The sequence below is a fragment of the Lampetra fluviatilis genome, chromosome 33 (genome assembly GCF_964198595.1).
Source record: "Lampetra fluviatilis chromosome 33, kcLamFluv1.1, whole genome shotgun sequence".
Taxonomy (NCBI): Eukaryota; Metazoa; Chordata; class Hyperoartia; order Petromyzontiformes; family Petromyzontidae; genus Lampetra; species Lampetra fluviatilis.
In genome coordinates, this window is record NC_136307.1 from 9,512,458 (window position 1) to 9,533,503 (window position 21,046).

Here is a 21,046-nt window from a genome sequence, read left to right on the forward strand (position 1 = left end):
TAATGGCCACACGATGATACAAACACACACAATTACAAAGACAAAGATCGCCCGTATAGCCTTGACGGACTGTTAGTTACCCACCCCCACACGAGGGGGTGGATGGCCAGCACCACGCCCGGCCGCCTTTGTCTCCCGAGTGACAATGTTGACACACCGCACCAGGTACTCAGTTGAGGCTGAGTTGACCTAGGGGAGGCCCAGGTCCGGTTCAAATAATCGTCACTGATGTTGACGGTGAGCGGGAATCGAACTCGGGTGGCCGGTTCGTAGCGCAGCGCAGCGCTTACCGCCAACCCACCGCTCCCCACGACATACACATCCATGCACGCACACACACACGTCGAGATAAACACACACACACAATGCAATATGCGCGTTACTCGCATTAATAATTGAAGGCGTGTAACAATGCGTCGCCTCGTCCTGCATTACGCGCGATTAACGTTAAAGGATTTTAACGTCCAATGATGAAGGGGGCCACGCACTGGTGTCAACACAGCGCGTGGCCTCTCTGCTCCACTGCTGCATGGGTCACGTGGTATGGGCCTTTTAAGCTGCACTGGGAATCTCGCCACCGTCATCGTGATCATCACCATCATCAAAATCACAATCAGCCATGGTCAATCCACTGCTGGATGGAGGACTCCCTCTTGGCTCCACTACCGCGTGGGTCACGTGGAATGGGATGGGTCTTTTCAACCGCAGTGAGCATCTCGCCACCGTCATCACCACCATAATCATCATAATCACACATCAGCCATGGCCAATCCACCGCTGGGTCAAGGCCTCCCAAAACCCACCACCCCCCCTAACGAAGCCCTGTGAATTCGTGGCATCCCCCGTGGCCCCCCGGGGCCCGTGCGAGCAACCGCGTCGCGCCGCCGGTCGGCGCTGAGACCTCCTCTCGCGCCCATTGTGCCGAGCGGCAGCGAAGGGCTCTGCCGTGCAAACGATGCGACCTTGATCGGGGGATCGCCGCATGTGGCCTGCGGCAGCGTTTGTTTAAAGCTCAAAAAAAAACTTGATCCGTTTTCCATCTCTGCGAGGCTCGTCAGCGTGGTTGAGGCCACGCGCAAGACACGCGGCTTCACGCCGATTCTTCTATTTCTCTTTCTTCTTCTTTCGTACGGCTGATGTGGATGGCAGAGCTACAGCTGCGATTTCACATTTAGTTGATCAAGCCAGAAAGCCGCTTCAGGAGCTGCGGAGTGATGTCTCCTTCACGCAGCGACACGCTATTGTGTTTTATTCTTTTGGTGGTGTCACATCAAAACGTTGGATGCCTGTTTCCATTCATGCATTGATGTCCTTGCTTCTTTATTGTTACCCACAACTCTCCCCGAATACGGCGCATACTAAATTAGGCAAATATAGCCTCCGGGGTGGAGCGGTGGCGCAGTGGTGAGCGCACTGGGGCTTTGAACCCAGGGTACGGAAAAGGGTGCAGTTGATGATGGCGTCCCTTACATCCTACTGATCATCAGCCATGATCAATCCACTGCTGGATGAAGGCCTCCGTAAGCCGCCACCACCTCTCACGATCTTTCGATTCGCGAACAATCCATGTCGCACCTGCATATGGAATGTTTTCATTGCTCCATCTCCACGGCGGACGTACTCTCCAACGTGTTCCACCCATTGGCTGCCATTCCGTTATTATCCTTGACCATCGGCCATCATCATCACTTCTAGCCGTGACGTGTCCTGCCTTAAGCGCATTTGTAAACTATTTTATTTTATTTTTTTATTTTACCAGGTAAGGCCCACTGAGCTGTATGGCTTTTTTAATAAAAGCGACTTGGCCACAAATGATAGCTCAACGAAAAGGCTCATCACATGGAAATGTATAGCAGCCAAATACTCTAAACGCGTGAAAATTTTAAATGTGGAGGGGACAAACGGGAGGACCCAGAGAAAAATCTACGCGACCGCGAGAAGAGAGAAACGCAAACTCCACATGCACAGGCGTCAGGGTCGGGAACGAGCCCACGACCTCCCATATACCAGGTGAGGGCGATAGCATCTCGCCACCGCAAGATTGGATGATACCATTATCAACCGTGTGCTCTGTGATCCACGTTGTTCTTTATTCGTTTCTCAATGTAAATCCAAGCATGCTTCGATCGCACACGTGTCAGGATTTTGTTCCATTTTTTTTGTTTCGATCGTAAGCCGTATTCTCCTGATGCCGAGGGTACATGGGCAAGGTTCAGGACCGTGGCTCATGCAGCTGCTATGGCTGCGCCAGGCGCCCGGTCACAGACCTCCCCAAATATCCTGGCGAGACGGAGGAGTTGTTCCCGTATAGCTGAGAGAACGCGGCAGCCCACTCCCACCGTCTACAACATCCCACGTCGGAGAATGAGAATGCTTACCCGCAGACGTCGTTCGGACGTTCGGAGAGCAGTGCGGATCTGCAAGGATGAGTGGTGGTCGCTGGTTGCTGAAGAAATGGAAACTTCCTGAGCATCGCACGATCACAAATCGAGCGTGTTTAACGGCACTGGTGTTGCATTGCATTGATAGCAGCAATGGTAGCATATCGCCAGCAGGGGGAGTAGAGCATAGTGAAATTGGCGAATTCTCAACGTGAATTCGCAGGCAACGTGCACGTGTGTACCGACGCCCCTCTTGTCAATCCACTGCTGGATGAGGGCCCTCTTCAGGCCGCACGAGCCGTGGACGGCTTTTTTGGGCATAATTTGTCACGAGTGTGTGACGGTGGGGGGTGGGGCATAACCTACAATAACCTTACTCTTTGGTTCTTTCGGTAAAGTCACGTAGGTATAACATAAAATACAAATAAATCACGACGTTTCGGGCGCAACACAAGCGTCCGTCATCAGGTGGGAAAGCGCTGGTCTGCTGCTGAGGCAGACTGTTTTAAAAGGTTTGAAATGGGTGGAGCCCAAGGGTCATAAAGCAGTGGCCGGGGCTAGTGATGTTAATGTGAGAGATTAGCATGATGTTGATGTGAGACATTAGAAGGCACAGAAGTGGCTATATTAATGTGAGAGATTAGCATGATGTTAATGTGAGAAATTAGAGAGCACGGAAGTGGCTATGTTAATGTGAGAGATTACCATGATGTTAATGTGAGAAATTAGAAGGCACGAAAGTGGCCATGTTAATGTGAGAGATTAGCATGATGTTAATGTGAGAAATTAGAAGGCACAAAAGTGGCCATGTTAATGTGAGAGATTAGCACGATGTTAATGTGAGAGATTAACATGATGTTAATGTGAGAAATTAGAGGGCACGGAAGTGGCTATGTTAATGTGAGGGATTAGCATGATGTTAATGTGAGAAATTAGAGGGCACGGAAGTGGCTATGTTAATGTGAGGGATTAGCATGATGTTAATGTGAGAAATTAGAGGGCACGGAAGTGGCTATGTTAATGTGAGGGATTAGCATGATGTTAATGTGAGAAATTAGAGGGCACGGAAGTGGCTATGTTAATGTGAGAGATTAGCATGATGTTAATGTGAGAAATTAGAGGGCACGGAAGTGGCTCTGTTAATGTGAGAGATTAGCATGATGTTAATGTGAGAAATTAGAGGGCATGGAAGTGGCTCTGTTAATGTGAAAAATGAGCATGATGTTAATGTGAGAAATTAGAAGGCACGGAAGTGGCTCTGTTAATGTGAGAAATTAGCACGATGTTAATGTGAGAGATTAACATGATGTTAATGTGAGAAATTAGCATGCTGTTAATGTGTGAAATTAGCATGATGTTAATGTGAGAAATTAGAAGGCACGGATGTGGCTATGTTAATGTGAGAGATTAGCATGATGTTAATGTGAGAAATTAGAGGGCACGGAAGTGGCTCTGTTAATGTGAGAAATTAGCATGATGTTAATGTGTGAAATTAGCATGTAACTGTAGAAAAGGAGGAGAGCGACCTCCTCGACGAGGGAGTGCAACCCAACGGGTGTAATCCAAAGGGCCTGTGAGTATGAGAGTGCAATTCAAAAGACATGAGAGCATGAGAGTGCAATCCAAAGGCAAGAGAGTGCAATGCAAAGTACATGTGAGCATGGGAGATCTAAGAGAGAAGCATAGAGACACACAGAGAGTCGGAAATAACAGCTGACATAGGCAGGTAGGATGGAAACATCACAGTCAGTTAAGACTTTACCTGGTTAATAACGTCCTTCCAATGATTGCTCAGTTTGTACCCATCCTCTCGGTTGAAGTTGTGTCTGTGTTAATTTATCTACAACAACCTGTTGTGCATGATGTTCGCCCATCTACAAACTAAACTGTAAACCATTAAACTATTCGTCGTTTATAGTTCGTAGTTTATAGTAGTTTATCGTCTAAAAAGCTATTTTCAGAAGCGCCCTGGCCACAGATGATAGCTCAACGAAATGACTTATCACGTGGACATTTAAAACAGCCAAACACTCTTAAACGCGTGATGTTGATTCTAAATGTGGACAGAAAAGGCGGAGGACCCGGAGAAAAATCCACGCGACCACGGGAGAGAGAGAAAGACACCGCAAACTCCAAATATACAGCAGGCGTCAGGGTCGGGATCGAGCCCATGACCTCCTGTATACCAGACGAGCCAGTTAACATATCGCTGCTTAGCTTCCGAAAATTGATAAGATCTCGCGCTAGGCCATGATCAATCCACTGCTGGACGAAGGCCTCCACAATCCGCAATGCACCTTCTCAGGATACCGCGATAATTTTGTGTTTAGTTGTGTTGTCCTCCCCCCGTACATACGATTAGCACGGTGGCTACGTACGGTGCGAAAGAAATTCAACATACATGCCTCCATGCTACAGTCCACTTTGCACCTGAACACGAGCTGATTTCATCGCTCCATCTCCTTGGTGGATGGCTTTCGGACGCGTTCCCTCCCCTGGCTATCACTTCGTCATCACTCTCGACCGCGGGTCGTCATCGCGTTCTCTCCAAACCCCACTGACTTCTTCTTAAGGGCATCACGGTGGCGAGGAGATGTTGGCAACCTCGCCTGGTATACAGGAGGTCGTGGGTTCGATCCCGACCCTGACGTCTGCTGTATATTTGGAGTTGGAGGTGTCTTTCCCCGTGGTCGCTAAGATGTTTTCTCCTGGTTCTCCGTTTTCTTTTTCCGCCTCACATTTTCGATTCAACATCACGAGTTTTGAACAATTGGCTGCTCTAAGTGGCCACGTGATAAGCCACTTCGTTGAGCTATCATTCGTGGCCGGGTGGCTTCTGACAAAGGGCTACGTAGCTCAGTGAGCCTTCCCTGGTAAAAGAAACCGTTTAGTTTAGTTAGTTTAACAGTCTCCACGATGCCATTGACCTGCGTGTGTTCTCTGACACACGTGGTCCTCTTCCTGTGCTTGAACGTGATTTCACGCACGCGTCTCTCCCATTTTTTGAAATCGTTATTAAACCACGTGTTTCTGATCCGTCATCTCGTAACGTATTGCCCGGCTAAAAGAAAGGTGCTGAAGGCGCAGTCCTGCAATTGCTCGTTCACGCCACTGTCTTCACGAGTTCACGTGAGCCTTGCAGCCACCGGAAAAGCCCTACAATCACCACAACGTTGCGAACAAAAGTAAGAAGAATCAATTATTGATTCGAATCCCCGACAATTCATTCATTCAGTTTAACACGTAGGCTTTCGCGACCAATATTATTCATAATCAACGTTTTTGGGTTTAGATCGCGTTATTTATAAATGTGTCGTAACCCTCCACCACCCGACACGGCCAATCAGTAAAAAAGTGTCACGTTGACAAAAGACAAATAGTTCACTGCTTTAGCCCACCGGTGTGTTGAAGCGTGAAACCACAACATTTACAATTCTTTGTAGTTTCACGCTTCAACACACCGGTGGGCTAAAGCAGTGAACTATTTGTCTTTTGTCAACGTGACACTTTTTTACTGATTGGCCGTGTCGGGTGGTGGAGAGTTACGACACATTTATAAATAACGCGATCTTAACCCAAAAACGTTGATTATGAATTCATTCATTCGTTCGCCGCGCCACCCACTCAGGCGCCCCGGGGGCTCTGTCAGACGCGAGCGAGTTTGGGAGTTTGGGAGTTCGTCCGCATCACGAACGCACCGGCACACGTTCACACTTTAATTAACGTTCCGTCAAGAAAGGGCCATGGCTCGAAACGTCGTTTACGATTATTATTATTAACCCCGTTTCAAGGCCACGGTGTTTTTTGACGAGTGTGTTGTTGTTGTTGTTGTTCATTGTGCTTTGCACTCCACTGCCAACACAGCAAAGCCGTAATTATAATGTATATTGGGGGGGGGCACATCACCCCCAATATTCAAATATGCTCAAAATGCCCTCCCCAATATATTGCTATAAAAAACATTTTTAAATAATAATTGCGATGTAATGTAAATAAAAACAACAACTTGCTTAACCTTGGCCACAATATCTGGATATAACAATGCATAGATTTCTGTTCATATGATTGTGGTTATGATTGTACTTTATGAATCCCTAATCTCTGCCATTACATACAATGAAACAAGAAAAGGTAAATGAGAAAAAAACTGAGCAATGTAATACAATACACTATTAGACTTTATTGTAAAAAGAAATAAAAAGTCTATTCCACGTGTTAGTGAATTTTTTTAATATTTTTGGCAGGAAATGAGTTTTCAAATTTAGATTTTTTTTTTCTGGGGGGGGGGACCCCCAGACCCCCTAAAAGATTTGGTCCCCCCCAATATTGACTCCATGGCTACGGCCTTGCAACACAGCATCATCATTATCACCACCACTACATAATTGTGTTTACCGCTTCATGCAATGCCAGTGCCCGTGGGTTGCAGGACACAACCGTGCCGATGAGACACGCGTAGGTGGAAACCGGCCCTGGGTTTGCCTGCTCTGGAAATGCTGCCGGATAAAATTTTGCTCCTGTGACGGCTGATGGCCCCCCATGAAGTTCAAATGTCGTTTAACTTCCATTGATGAGCGACTATGACAGCCCCGTTGTCAATGAAGACTTCCCCACGCCGTGTCGAACATTGGGTGGGGTTGTTGACCCACACCTCACCACCCTGACGAGTGCCCGCTGGTGAAGGCGCGGAGCGATGCACACGGCAGTATAGAAGTACAGTACAACGGTGGGCGCTGCTGCAAATGTCTTCCGCTGTCCGCAAAAAAGTTAACCCCGGCCGTGCAGTGGTCTTCACTACGTTCTAGAGCAGTGTACTTCACTAAGTTCTACAGCGGTGTTCTTCACTCATTGTCAAGAGGGTGGTGGGGGGTCACTTTCGCCGATAAGACATCATCAGTGTGAGGGCCGCCACACATTTGAACCCATTGTCAAGGGGTTTGATAGCAGCACGATGATGATGATGAGGGGCCGCACTAAAGACCACCACGCATTCTCGAATGATCGAGCCGCTCCTGGAAATAACAACACTACAATGCCGCTGTTGCTATTTGATACACGGCATTGTTGGAAGATGTGGTATTAAAAAAAGTTTTGTTACTGCCTATTTCTGTTACGCACAATTATAATTGCATTATTGTACAGCCCCTTTGTCAATCCACTGCTGGATGACGACATCCTCAAACACAGTGTCGGTTGTTGAGCCATACTTCGCCACTCTGGTTGGTGAAAGGATAGCGGCCTCGAGCCACTGATATTAGCGGTGACCGGGAATCTCACAAACATCTGGTAGTTCACCAACATTGATTAAATCGAACAAACCTGCCTCTGCTGATAGAGCACTGCATGTGGAAACCGGTCCAGAGTTTCGCTCGTGTCAACCGATGATTCAAGCAAGCGTGACTCTGCTGATGGGACGCTGCATTTGAAAACCGGTCCTATAGTTTCGCTCGTGTCAACCGATGATTCAAGCAAGCGTGACTCTGCTGATGGGACGCTGCATTTGAAAACCGGTCCTATAGTTTCGCTCGTGTCAACCGATGATTCAAGCAAGCGTGACTCTGCTGATGAGACGCTGCATGTGGAAACCGGTCCAGAGTTTCGCTCGTGTCAACCGATGATTCAAGCAAACGTGACTCTGCTGATGGGACGCTGCATTTGAAAACCGGTCCTATAGTTTCGCTCGCCTTGAATCACTGCTGCTCAAATCGTGCCCTCCCATGAGGCCGTGCACCTGCGGGGTTGTGTAAAGAAAAACTTCGTGTGTATGTTTTAATGTGGATTGACAAATCCGCGGAGGAGACGTTTGCCCGCTGATGTTTAATTTGTTAGCATGCATGTTTAAGGACGCTTCCTCTTTTCTCCGCGCGAGTTTCCGAAATCCCCCTGACCTAAGAAACTTCCTCTTGCAACAACAGAAACAAGCACGTGATCAACAGTAACAACAGCAGCAGCATGATCATCATCATGATGATCATTGTCATCATCATAATTACGACATCAGTGTCAGCAAACATCAACGACATTACCAATATTGACAGCAGCAAACAACAACATTCTAAACACAAAACAGCAGCAAAAACAAAGGAAACAATTCCACCAAATAACAACAGCAATGCTGTGTATTTATTTGTGTCTAGTTTGATGGCCTTCCTACGTACGGTGCGAAAGAAGGTCAACGTACAAACGTCAACAACATCTTCAAAATCATTTACAAACAATATCATCATCAACAATATCATCATCAACAACAAAATCATCATCATCAACAACAACAACAACACTATCATCACCGACAACAGCAGCAACAACAATACCATTAACAGCAACAATATCATCATCATCAACAGCAACAACAATGTTATCATCATCATCATCAACAACAACATCATCATCAACAACAGCTACAACAATATCATCATCAACAGCAACAACAATGTTATCATCATCATCAACAACAACATCATCATCAACAACAGCTACAACACTATCATCATCAACAGCAACAACAATGTTATCATCATCATCATCAACAACAACATCATCATCAACAACAGCTACAACAATATCATCATCATCATCATCAACAACAGCAACAACAATATCATCATCAACAACAATATCATCATCAACAACAACAACAGCAAAAACAATAGCCTAATCAACAACAACAATATCATCACCAGCAACAGCAATACCATCAACAACATCAACAACAACATCATCAACAACAGCATCTTCTTGGTTCTTTCGGAAAAGTCACGTAGAAGGGAAATAATAAAATAATAAAAATAAAACATAATAAAATACAATTCTCACGACGTTTCGGCCACAACGCAAGCAGCCGTCCTCAGGCGAAGAACAGGGCTGTCGGAAAGACAGCGTCTTTCATGATTTCCCTTCTACGTGACTTTACAGAAAGAACCAATAAGATGAATCCCTGCAGTCACGAAAGCTTTAAATCGAAACAGCATCATCATCAACAACATCGAGAATCCACGGTGACCGTGAGCCATCGCTCCGGATCTCTTCAGCCCCAGAGGCCGAAAGCTGCGGTCACCACAAGGCAGCGAACCCGGGGGTCTCTCCACGGCTCAGGGGACACGATGGGGGTCCAGTTCGCGATGCCCCCCACCCCACCCCGCAGTCTACGCAGCATGCAGTGCAGCCTCGTTCTCACGTCCAATACAGACCCCTACTGAACACCCCCCCCCCCCGGCCAGCAATGGTGAAATATGGTCAAGCACCCGCCCCCCCACTTCTTACCCCCGTGACCAACACGGCGTGGGGAGGTGTTCATCCAGCAGTGGACTTGGTGTTTCTTTATTGCACCGTACTTACATTTGAACAAATGACCGCTCTTACTTCTAGAATTGTTTTTTTTAACGTATTCGGCAATCACAGTGCGTGTGGCCTTAAAATAAAATATATAAATAATGTAGGCGACGTTCCGGGCAGTGACCCGTATTCAGAACACACGAAGGGTCATTTCCCAGAACGTCGCCTACTACTGCTATATATACATTTCCTTTCCTTTTGAGGAAGTGGTGATTGACGAATGTGTCGAGTCTTTATCGTTAGATTCAAAACGCATTTCTTTAGAACTGCTTTTCGGCGTGTGTTTGTGTGTTGTCCCCACCCCGGCACCTCTGATTGGCACTTTTGGCAACGTACGGTGCGAAAGAAGTTCAACATACTGTACGTACATATTGTACTGTACCGTGCTTGTGCACCTCTTCCATCGCAGCAGCATCACCGATATAAATAGTTCTACGTTACCTTAGGGGCCGTCCATAAATGACGTCACGCGATTTTGGACGATTTTTGACCCCCCCCCCCCTTTCGTCACACGACGTCACAAAAAGTCAGACCCCCCCCCTCAAATATGACGTCACAAAGCTCTGCCCCTCCCCCCCAATTTTTTTTTTAAACATGCTTCAAATCGCTTTAAACTATTGTCATTGAAGTGCGTATATATTTAATGTGGCGCTGCACTCTGATGTTGTAGGAGAAAACATTTATTAAAAAGTATATTTAATTAAATAGAACGTGTTGTCGATATGTATTTAAAGTTGCGCATTTTGATGTGACGTTACATTTCTCAACCCCCCCCCCTCCCCTCGTCACACATCGTCACAAATGTCTGACCTCCCCCCCTAGGTGCGTGACGTCATTTATGGACGGCCCCTTACATGAATCTTTAATAGTGCTCATTGCGTCCTAAACGCATCAAGGGTATTTAACGGGGAATTGGTGATGGCCCCTCGCTGTAATCTCCCGGCTTGGCCGGTTTCGATTCCCACACCCGGAGCACATCAGTGGCAAGCCATCTCCAAAACGAACCTGAGACCCCCCCCACCACCCCACCATGAGCAACACAGGCGTGGGTATGCCCCTTCATCCAGCAGTTGATAGAACAAGGGTTGTAAAAAAAATCCAAATGATTAAACTTAACAAACAAAAAAACCCGCCACTAAACACACACACGCAGCAAAAAAAACCCATCTCTAAAGGACACTTTTTCGAATGCAGGCAATATCAATTACTGATACGGCATTGCTGGGTTACTTCCAGGAATGGAAATGATGGCTCATGATGATGGTGGTGATGTGAACTTCGGTACAGTATATACCAAAACTAAATCTCAACACGTCCGACAAAAACCGGTGACTTAAGTTGAAATAATTAGTCGACGATTCGAATTACGTCCCTCCTGTGCAATGAATGGCCATTCCTCGTTAACATCGCTGGTATGACATACACTACGCTGGTATTATTAGGATTACACGCGTGTACCCAGGAAAGCTTCGCTTGGTCTCGACTCTTTAATTCAGGAAGTTCATGGGGGCGCCGCGATGGAGAGATGTTAACTACCTCGCCTGGTGATGGAGGACGTCGTCGGTTCGATCTCAACCCTGACACCTCGAAATTTGGATCCCACTGGGATTTTTGCACAGCGTTGGTGCTTTTTTCTAGAAGACTTTGCAGTTTTTTCCTGGATTTTTCTGTTTGCGCATAGTCGCTTTAAGATGTTTTCTTGTTCATGTTTTTGTTTTTTGTTTGTTGCGGTTGCACTCGATTCAAGAGCCGAATGGCTCACAGGGCCAGAGGTGTGGACTCGAGTCATGTGACTTGGACTCGAGTCAGACTCGAGTCATGAATTTGATGACTTGCGACTCGACTTGGACTTGCATAACAATGACTTTGTCCCACCTCTGAGATGTGGACTCGAGTCATGTGACTTGGACTCGAGTCAGACTCGAGTCATGAATTTGATGACTTGCGACTCGACTTGGACTTGCATAACAATGACTTTGTCCCACCTCTGCACAGGGCTATACCTAATAAATGAAACTGAAATGAAACTAAAACTGAGTTTGCGGTGTCTCTCTCCCCGTGGTCGCATAATTTTTTATCCGGGTCCTCCGGTTTTTCCCTCCACATTTATCATAAACATCACGCGTTTAAATTATTTGGCTGTCATAAATGTCCACGTGGTAAGCCACGTCGTAGAGCTATCGTTTGTGGCCAGGTCGCTTCTGAAAAAGAGCTGTACAGCTCAGTGGACCTTGCCTTCTTCTTGGTTCTTTCGGTAAAGTCACGTAGAAGGGAAGTAATAAAATAATACAAATAAAACATGATAAAATAATTATCACGACGTTTCGGCCACAACGCAAGCAGCCGTCCTCAGGTGAAACCAGGTCTGCTTGCGCTGTGGCCGAAACGTTGTGAGAATTATTTTATTATGTTTTATTTTTATTATTTTATTACGTCCCTTCTACGTGACTTTACCGAAAGAACCAAGAAGATGAATCCCTGCAGTCACGAAAACTTTAAATCGGGACCTTGCCTTGTCAAATAAAAAAAAATAGTTTAGCATCGTTTTAAGATTCCGCTAGATGGGGCGATGATTGTCAGATGTAATCCCAAATTGAGTTATTGGCAAATGTGGACCATGACGCGGGCACACGATGGCCTACTCTTACGAATGACGCCACGGGATTTGCGGTCATTACGCGCGCGGTGTTAATCAGGGCGGCCGATAGATGCGAACCGCGAACCTCTTCACCAAGCGGGGTATGCACTACTGCTGGGCCGTGTCACCCCCCCACCCCCCCGATATATATCGTGTCTTTTTCGTGGCAGTGTTAGTGACAGTTGTGTTACGCTTTCGTCACGTGTGCTCGTGCACCACGAACCAAGACAAAAGACAAAGTAATCCTCCTCGTTGCCTTAACAGACTTTTGTTTTTGGTGCGAGTGATCGTAGCGCTGATGAAGGTTGTCGGCACGGGACACGGGGGAGTTGGGTGGCCAGCACCGACTTTGTCTCCCGAGTGGCGATGTTCACACAACTACATCGGCAACTGGCGTCATCTGGTCCAACACCATGTGAGACGAGGTTCTAAGAAAAGCTGTCTCGGGTTTGGACCAATCAATTTCAAGGACAGTGCATACATTATCAGAGTTGTGTTTTTTTGTTTGCATTCCGACCGCAGGTATTGTGGTCAATGCAAACATGACTCCTTGTAAAAAAAGGTGTCAGTTTTGTTGCCAAATAAAAGGGTAAAACAAATCAATTATCATCGGCAACTGTGTTAAGGCTGAGTCGACCTAGCGGAGGCCCAGGACTTTTTTTTTAAAACATAATCGTGAGCGGGCTCTCGCTCCCAACACGATGTCACGAGGGAGAAAAAAAAATTGCGCGTACCAAACGTGGCGGTAAACATCGTGCAGGGATCTTGCGCGGCGTGTGGTGAGCGAGTGAGAGTCGTATTTGTCTAAACATTCTTTCTAAAAGTCCCCCCCCCCAGCCGCCGCCGCCGCACCCATCCCACCAAATTGATTACGACACATCAAGTTCATAGATGTCACCGGCCAATGATGGCGACTTTCTCTCGTCGTAGGCAATGCGCGTGATCCGATCGGTTTCAGTTCCACATTTTGAGCAGCTTTTTTTTGGCAGACCCCTGATGCCCCCTCACGCCCCCACGCCTCCGTCCTCCCCTGGCAAGCGCCGCTCGCGGAATTCGAGAAAATCCCCTAGAAGACCCTCATCGAGAAACAGAAAAAATTTACCCGTAAAAACAAAGTTTTTCACTATAAATCCTTTATATGCGTGGCATCGGTTTTATTTTATTATTCATTTATGTTTTTCTTGAGTAAGAGTTTCATTTTTTTATCACATTGGTATTTTAAATTAAATATGAAAAAAAAAATTCCTAAAAAGTGCAAAATTTTGGAAAAAAATTTTCACGAAAATAAATTGTCACGCACAATGAGTCTGTGTGCAAAATGTCAGCTCGATTGGATCACGGGAAGTGGGTTTAAAAAAACGACCGAAAGATTTGCACGGTCGTAAGCACGCAAGCAAGCAAGTGAACTTAATATAAAAAATTTAAAAAACAGCTCCAGCTTGTGCCGCTCAGCGAACTCTCCACGAACATCCACCGCTAGCGCCACTCCACGCACGCGACTCTTCACCAAGTTCTAGGGCAGTGTTCTTCACTAAGTTCTAGAGCAGTGTTCTTCACTAAGTTATAGAGCAGTGTTCTTCACTAAGTTCTACAACAGTGTTCTTCACTAAGTTCTACAGCAGTGTTCTTCACTAAGTTCTACAGCAGTGTTCTTCACTAAGTTCTACAGCAGTGTTCTTCACTAAGTTCTACAGCAGTGTTCTTCACTAAGTTCTACAGCAGTGTTCTTCACTAAGTTCTAGAGCAGTGTTCTTCACTAAGTTCTACAGCAGTGTTCTTCACTAAGTTCTACAGCAGTGTTCTTCACTAAGTTCTACAGCAGTGTTCTTCACTAAGTTTTACAGCAGTGGTCTTCACTAAGTCCTACAGCAGTGTTCTTTACTAAGTTCTAGGGCAGTGTTCTTCACTAAGTTCTAGGGCAGTGTTCTTCACCAAGTTCTACAGCAGTGTTCTTCACTAAGTTCTACAGCAGTGTTCTTCACTAAGTTCTACAGCAGTGTTCTTCACTAAGTTCTATAGCAGTGTTCTTCACTAAGTTCTACAGCAGTGTTCTTCACTAAGTTCTACAGCAGTGTTCTTCACTAAGTTCTAGAGCAGTGTTCTTCACTAAGTTATAGAGCAGTGTTCTTCACTAAGTTCTATAGCAGTGTTCTTCAATAAGTTCTAGTGCAGTGTTCTTCACTAAGTTCTACAGCAGAGTTCTTTACTAGGTTCTGGAGCAGTGTTCTTCACTAAGTTCTAGGGCAGTGTTCTTCACTAAGTTCTAGAGCAGTGTTCTTCACTAAGTTCTACAGCAGAGTTTTTCACTAGGTTCTGGAGCAGTGTTCTTCACTATGTTCTACAGCAGTGTCCTTCACTAAGTTCTAGAGCAGTGTTCTTTACTAAGTTCTACAGCAGTGTTCTTCACTAAGTTATAGACCAACTCCCTCTCGCTCACTCTATCTCTACAATTCTAATAAGACAAAGATTGTGCCACGCTAGGTGCACTTTGAGTCTACGTGAAGTGTCCAGGACTCGCTGGCAGGAGGTCATGGAACAGACCCAGCTGCCATGAGTTGACTGAATGAGATGACTGACAGATGTAACAACTGTGCTCCCCATTGTGCCAACTTTGTGTGCTTTAGCTGCCCGGTGCTCCACTCTTTGTTATGAGCGTCGTTCTTCCGCCGTCCGTTATTGGTGGATGGTGACTGCCTCCAACTGCCCGGTAGAATCCTGCACGTACCTCCTCCACAGAGGCCCATCTGGACACCGCTGGTACCAGTCACAGGCAAGTCCAATCAACTCCAACATCTGTACCACATCAGTCCATCTATTCTCTAGCCCGTGCCGAGCCCATTAACCCCCATCTATCCGGCCAAACAAAATCTGCTTGGGCATGTAATGGCTGATCATGCGGGCTACATGACCCAGGCAACACAGCCTCGTTTGCTGGAGGAGATCACTGATGGGTCTGTGTCCAGATATTTCATGGATCTGAGCTCCTCACACAATCCAGTCTGGTTAAATCCAGGATGGATCGTAGGCAGGCTAGCCTGGATGTTCCAAACCGGCGCAGATGTTCCTTTAGAGGGCTCCACGTTTCGCAGACATAGATATTGAAGGGAATGATCGTGGCCAAGAAGACCTGAAGCTTAGTGTGGAGCGACAGACCAGATCGCTACCATACAGCGTTACGCAACCGATGAAAAGATAATACCGCTGCATTGATTCGGAGTGAGACCTCGGCTGCTAAACTGGAGCTGGTTATAAGCAGACTGTCAAGGTACGGAAACTTCACCACTCTCTCCACAACTGTCCCATCACTCAATATTCCAGACCCACTCCAACACTCCCCGCTCCACAACTCTCTCCAATTCATTCTTCACGACCCTCTGCGCCACCAACCTCCACCACCACCATCTCTAACAGCAAATCCACTAACATCTATCACCACCACCACCTCCATCACTACAGAACGAGAAAAAAGATGCTGGAAGGTGACACTGACGGCTGCTCTGTGCTTCCAGTGTTCAGGGGCCTGCTTAAGGCGCGGCTCCGGCTGGATCACGCATACCACACACATGTCGGTGATGTGCACGTCCTCTTCGAACGCTGGGGGGCCGGACAAGCCCCTGTCTGTACCAGCGTGGACGGCACCCTCGTGTTCACCTTCTGAAGTGCTCGCTCGTCACCGTGGCGTGCGCGATGACCACCACAACCACCAGGTGACTTTTCATTCGTGTTGTGCGCGGTGCTTTTAGCGCCACAGCGCGTGGATTTGTAGCGTTTATTTTCACGTGTTTGCTGGTGACTTTGTGTATTTCATATCGAAATCGCCTCCAGTGCTGTTGCTGCTGGCGGCAATAAAAGTTGTTTAAAAGTCAAAAGTCTCCATCACGACCCCGCTCTACCAACACTCTCTGCACGAGCCTCCCACTCCACCTCCCTCTCCAATTCTATTCTCCTGCTCGCGCCTCGTCCCTCTCCTTCCCCCCTCTCTCCAAAATCCCCACTCCAACGCCCTCGCCACCGACATCGCTTCGTCTCCTGCACCGCAAAGCTCCAAGCGGCGGAGGGGGGGGAGTTCACGGCGTTGCATTTTGCGGGGGCGGGGGGTGGACGGAGGAGTCCGTAGAAGGAAGCCGCGATGGGGAAGCCTCGCGCACAGAAAGAGAGCCGATTGCAAGAGTCGCTGCCGCGGCCGAGCCCGTATGAGTGGCGTCTGCCGGGGGCACTGTGGGGAGACGCGGGGCAGTGGCACGGACAGAGAGACCCAGAGACAGTGAGGCGCCATGGTCGACTGCGTGAGTGGCGAGTTCCCCGACTCCACTGCGCTCGGCTCGGAAACAGAGTGGGGCAGCAGCAGCACCAGCAGCGAGGGCAGCAGCAAGGGCAGCCCCCGGAGAGACTCCGGCTGCCCCCAGGTGAGAGCGATTTTACCAGTTACAGCCCACTGAGCCCTTAGCTTCTTTTTTTCAGAAGCGACCTGGCCACAAATTATAGCTCAAGCAAGTGGCTTATCACGTGGAAATGTATAGCAGCCGAATACTCTGAACGTATGCTTTTAAGTGTGGAGGGAAAAACCGGAGGACCCGCAGAATAAATCCACGCGACCACGGGGAGAGAGAGACACGCAAACTCCAAATATACAGCAGGCGTCAGGGTCGGGATCGAATAACCTAAACAATCTCAAATTGCCCACTCGTTCTATCTCAAAACCAGAAGCCGGACGAGCAGAGGCGAGCGACGAGGCGAGAGAAGAACCGAATCGCTGCGCAGAAGAGCCGCGAGAAGCAGACTCAGAGAGCCGACAGCCTCCACCAGGTGAGCCGCAACGCCAATGCCATGGCGCAAGCTAAGAGACCCCCACGAACTGTGTCAAGAGGCCGACGAAACAAACGGCGGCGTTCTCGAAGTTGCAAAAAGCTACGGGCGAATACGTTTATTGGATTGAGAAAGGTTATCGTTGTTGTTGTTGTTATGATTATTAGACCTTGGGTAATGATGATGGGAAGAGGGAATTCGAGAGTAGAGCAGTGCGTGGGAAGAAGTAGATACAGTGATCTGCAGCGTGGTGGGTGGGTGTGTGCGCGAGTAAGTGGGTGAGAAAGTGGGCGAGTGAGTGAGTGTGTGGGTGATGATTAAGTGGATGAGAAAGTGGGTGAGTGTGTGGATACGTGAGTGGGTGAGTGTGTGGGTGAGTGGGTTAGTGTGTGGGTGAGTGGGTTAGTGTGTGGGTGAGTGAGTGGGTGAGTGGGTGCGTGAGTGGGTGAGTGAGTGGGTGAGTGAGTGGGTTAGTGGGTGAGTGAGTGGGTTAGTGAGTGGGTGAATGGGTGTGTGTGTGAGTGAGTGAGTGGGTGAGTGTGTTGTTTCGACCTAAAGTGTGCATGGTTGTTGATGAGACAAAAACGACCAGGGGGTTTGGCAATCTGAGTCTCCGGAGCCGCATGCGGCTCATTATCGACTACTCCGTGACGTTATTTATTGAGGACCACCGTTTCGTATTCACCACGCACTGCATTGCGGGTCTTGAAATATCGTTTTTTGTTTAACCGAGTCGGTAACATGGGCGGAGGAATCGACGAGTGACTTTCACGGCGAAAGTAACCGTGGCAGTAGCGAGAGAAGAGCGACACGGAGGCAAATGGCCATCGGCTCTGATATCTCTCGCACACTGACGTTGATCGTGACTGAGAATCGAACCCTAGTCGCTGGGTTTGTTGCGCGGGTGCCCGAACAACCGTGCCGACCGCGCGAGCACGCCTCCAGATGAAAAACGCGACGTCATTGTGTTTATCACCCTCACAATCTCAACTCACCACCTATCCACCTCCTGTCCTCACCACCTACTCACCACCGTACCCACCTCCTGTCCTCACCACCTACTCACCACCGTACCCACCTCCTGTCCTCACCACCTACTCACCACCGTACCCACCTCCTGTCCTCACCACCTACTCACCACCGTACCCACCTCCTGTCCTCACCACCTACTCACCACCGTACCCACCTCCTGTCCTCACCACCTACTCACCACCGTACGCACCTCCTGTCCTCACCACCTACTCACCACCGTACCCACCTCCTGTCCTCACCACCTACTCACCACCGTACCCACCTCCTGTCCTCACCACCTACTCACCACCGTACCCACCTCCTGTCCTCACCACCTACTCACCACCGTACCCACCTCCTGTCCTCACCACCTACTCACCACCGTACCCACCTCCTGTCCTCACCACCTACTCACCACCGTACCCACCTCCTGTCCTCACCACCTACTCACCACCGTACCCACCTCCTGTCCTCACCACCTACTCACCACCGTACCCACCTCCTGTCCTCACCACCTACTCACCACCGTACCCACCTCCTGTCCTCACCACCTACTCACCACCGTACCCACCTCCTGTCCTCACCACCTACTCACCACCGTACCCACCTCCTGTCCTCACCACCTACTCACCACAGTACCCACCTCCTGTCCTCACCACCGTACCCACCTCCTGTCCTCACCACCTACTCACCACCGTACCCACCTCCTGTCCTCACCACCTACTCACCACCGTACCCACCTCCTGTCCTCACCACCTACTCACCACCGTACCCACCTCCTGTCCTCACCACCTACTCACCACCGTACCCACCTCCTGTCCTCACCACCTACTCATCCCCCCCCCCCCACGCCGTCGCGCAGGAGAGCGAGTTTCTGGAGCAGGAGAACGCGGCGCTGAGACGCGAAGTGCGCGCGCTGAGCAGGCAGGCGCAGATCCTGTTCGGCGTCATCCGCGCTCACGAAGCCCGCTCCTGCCTCCTGACAGCCGCGGGGCCCAACCACCACCACCAACAACACCACCAACACCACCACCAGCAGCAGCACCACCACCACTACCAGCCCGTCGTGTCGCCGCACCTGTTGGCACCACCCCTCATGGCCCCCCCGGGCGCTGCTTTGGGATACGCGCCCGCTGATGTTGACTCGGCCGCGGGGCTCGAATCCGCGGGGAGCTTCGCGGTCATGCAGGGCGGCGGCGGCGGCGTCAGTTAGGCAGGCGCCATCCATGGCAGCATCATCGACTTGCGGATGGAGCAGTCACCGTGGTGGTGGTGGGGGGGGGGAGCATTTGTACCGTACGTATAACGCCGCATTGTAAGACGCTCCAGTGAGCGAGGCGCTACGCACCCAGCCACCCGCTCCGGCAACAACTAGGAAACATGGAAAAAAACGTGTGCCACGTGTCAATAAAGTGGCACTCATTCTGGTCATGCACGCAGACAGCGACCGTATTATAAGACACATCCTTCACTCTTTGTTTCCTTTAAAATGCAGGGGTGTGGTGTGGGGGGTGCGTCGTATAATCCTGATAATTCGGTACGTGCATTTATGATCCCGCTAGACGTGTTTATGGGTAACGTTCAACTAAAGTTACAACTAAAGTTACATTTAAAGTTACATTCAACATTTCTGGGAGGTTCAACTGGAACACATGGCCAGCTGGAAGCCACCTTCCCACCTGTACATAACCACGCCCACTCGCCTGCTGGCGCCGCCCACACGAGGAGTGTCCCGCCGACCGTTGGCCCCGCCCATTTTACATAACCACGCCTACTCGGTCCACTAGCACCGCCCACAGGGCGAGCGGATTTGCTGTGTCGGGCCTTTAACCTGCCCACTCCTCAGGTAGCCCCGCCCCATGATCGTTTCATTAACACATTGTCCTGCGGAGGGAGCTGGTAGGAAGGAACGTTGGGTTGCTCGGTCAATGGCCAGGGTCAACGGCGGCGTGGTGTATTCCGCAAATATGGCCGACTGTGAGGGCGGGCACAAGCCGGCGTGAGTAGGTTAAACGTTGAGTTTTATAAGGGCACCACGGGGTGACCAGCCCCTCCCCACCCAGTCCCACCCCTCCCACCCCCACCCAGCCCCACCCTCCCCACCCAGCCCCTCCCCACCCTCCCCTCCCCACCCAGGCCCTCCCCACCCTCCCCTCTCCACCCAGCCCTCCCATTTTTGGATTCACGACGGACGGACGGACACAATAATCCCCTGTGGGCTGGTGGAACCAGGAGGTTCCTACCAGTATTCATTTCGCAATTCGGTAGATTGTTGTGGATCGCTCTTGTTGGCCGACGCCATCAATTGTCTAAGACTGGCTCGATCAGTGTGTTGATTGATGGCCACAATGGGGGTGCTGCTCAGACAGTTTGCCAACCTCGGTGTTGTCCTTGATCCCTCCCCAACCTTCGAACCGCACACGAACAAAGTCATTAAGGCTGCCTTCTTTCACCTCGGAAATATCTCCACGTTTGCGCCCCATTTCTCTCGTTATCGCACCTTCAGAAGCTGGTTCCGGCGGTTGCCTTTTCACGCATCGATTTTTGCAATGCATTATCAGCTGGCATCCCTCTCAAGCTTTTAAAAACCGTCTCCAAGCACGTGCAAAATGCAGCACATTGCCTCTGCACATGAGTCTCTCCATTGGTTACCGGTCAGTTTACGAGTGGGAGTTCAAGATCATACGTCTCGCCCACAAGGCTCTCAACGATGCCTCCTCCCTCTTTCATCCGTGACCTCCTCCACCCGTACGGCCCAACGCGAGGTCTTGGGTCGTCTCGAGTGTGGGCTACTATCGCCTGTGCCGAGGTCGCACCTCAGCTCAATGGGGGCCTTTCTCCGTGTGATCCCTACGCTGTGGAATTCACTCCTCGT

At 49.2% G+C, this 21,046-nt stretch overlaps 1 protein-coding gene across 1 annotated transcript; it reads left to right on the forward strand.

Moving 5' to 3' along the window:
* Positions 1-16,628: 16,628 nt before the first annotated feature.
* On the forward strand, positions 16,629-19,384 carry LOC144943885 (uncharacterized). The gene is made up of 3 exons (XM_078871723.1): positions 16,629-16,760; positions 17,059-17,160; positions 19,034-19,384. Exons 1-3 carry the CDS (start codon positions 16,629-16,631, stop codon positions 19,382-19,384), a joined length of 585 nt encoding a protein of 194 aa, XP_078727849.1.
* The last annotated feature ends 1,662 nt before the right edge of the window (positions 19,385-21,046 follow it).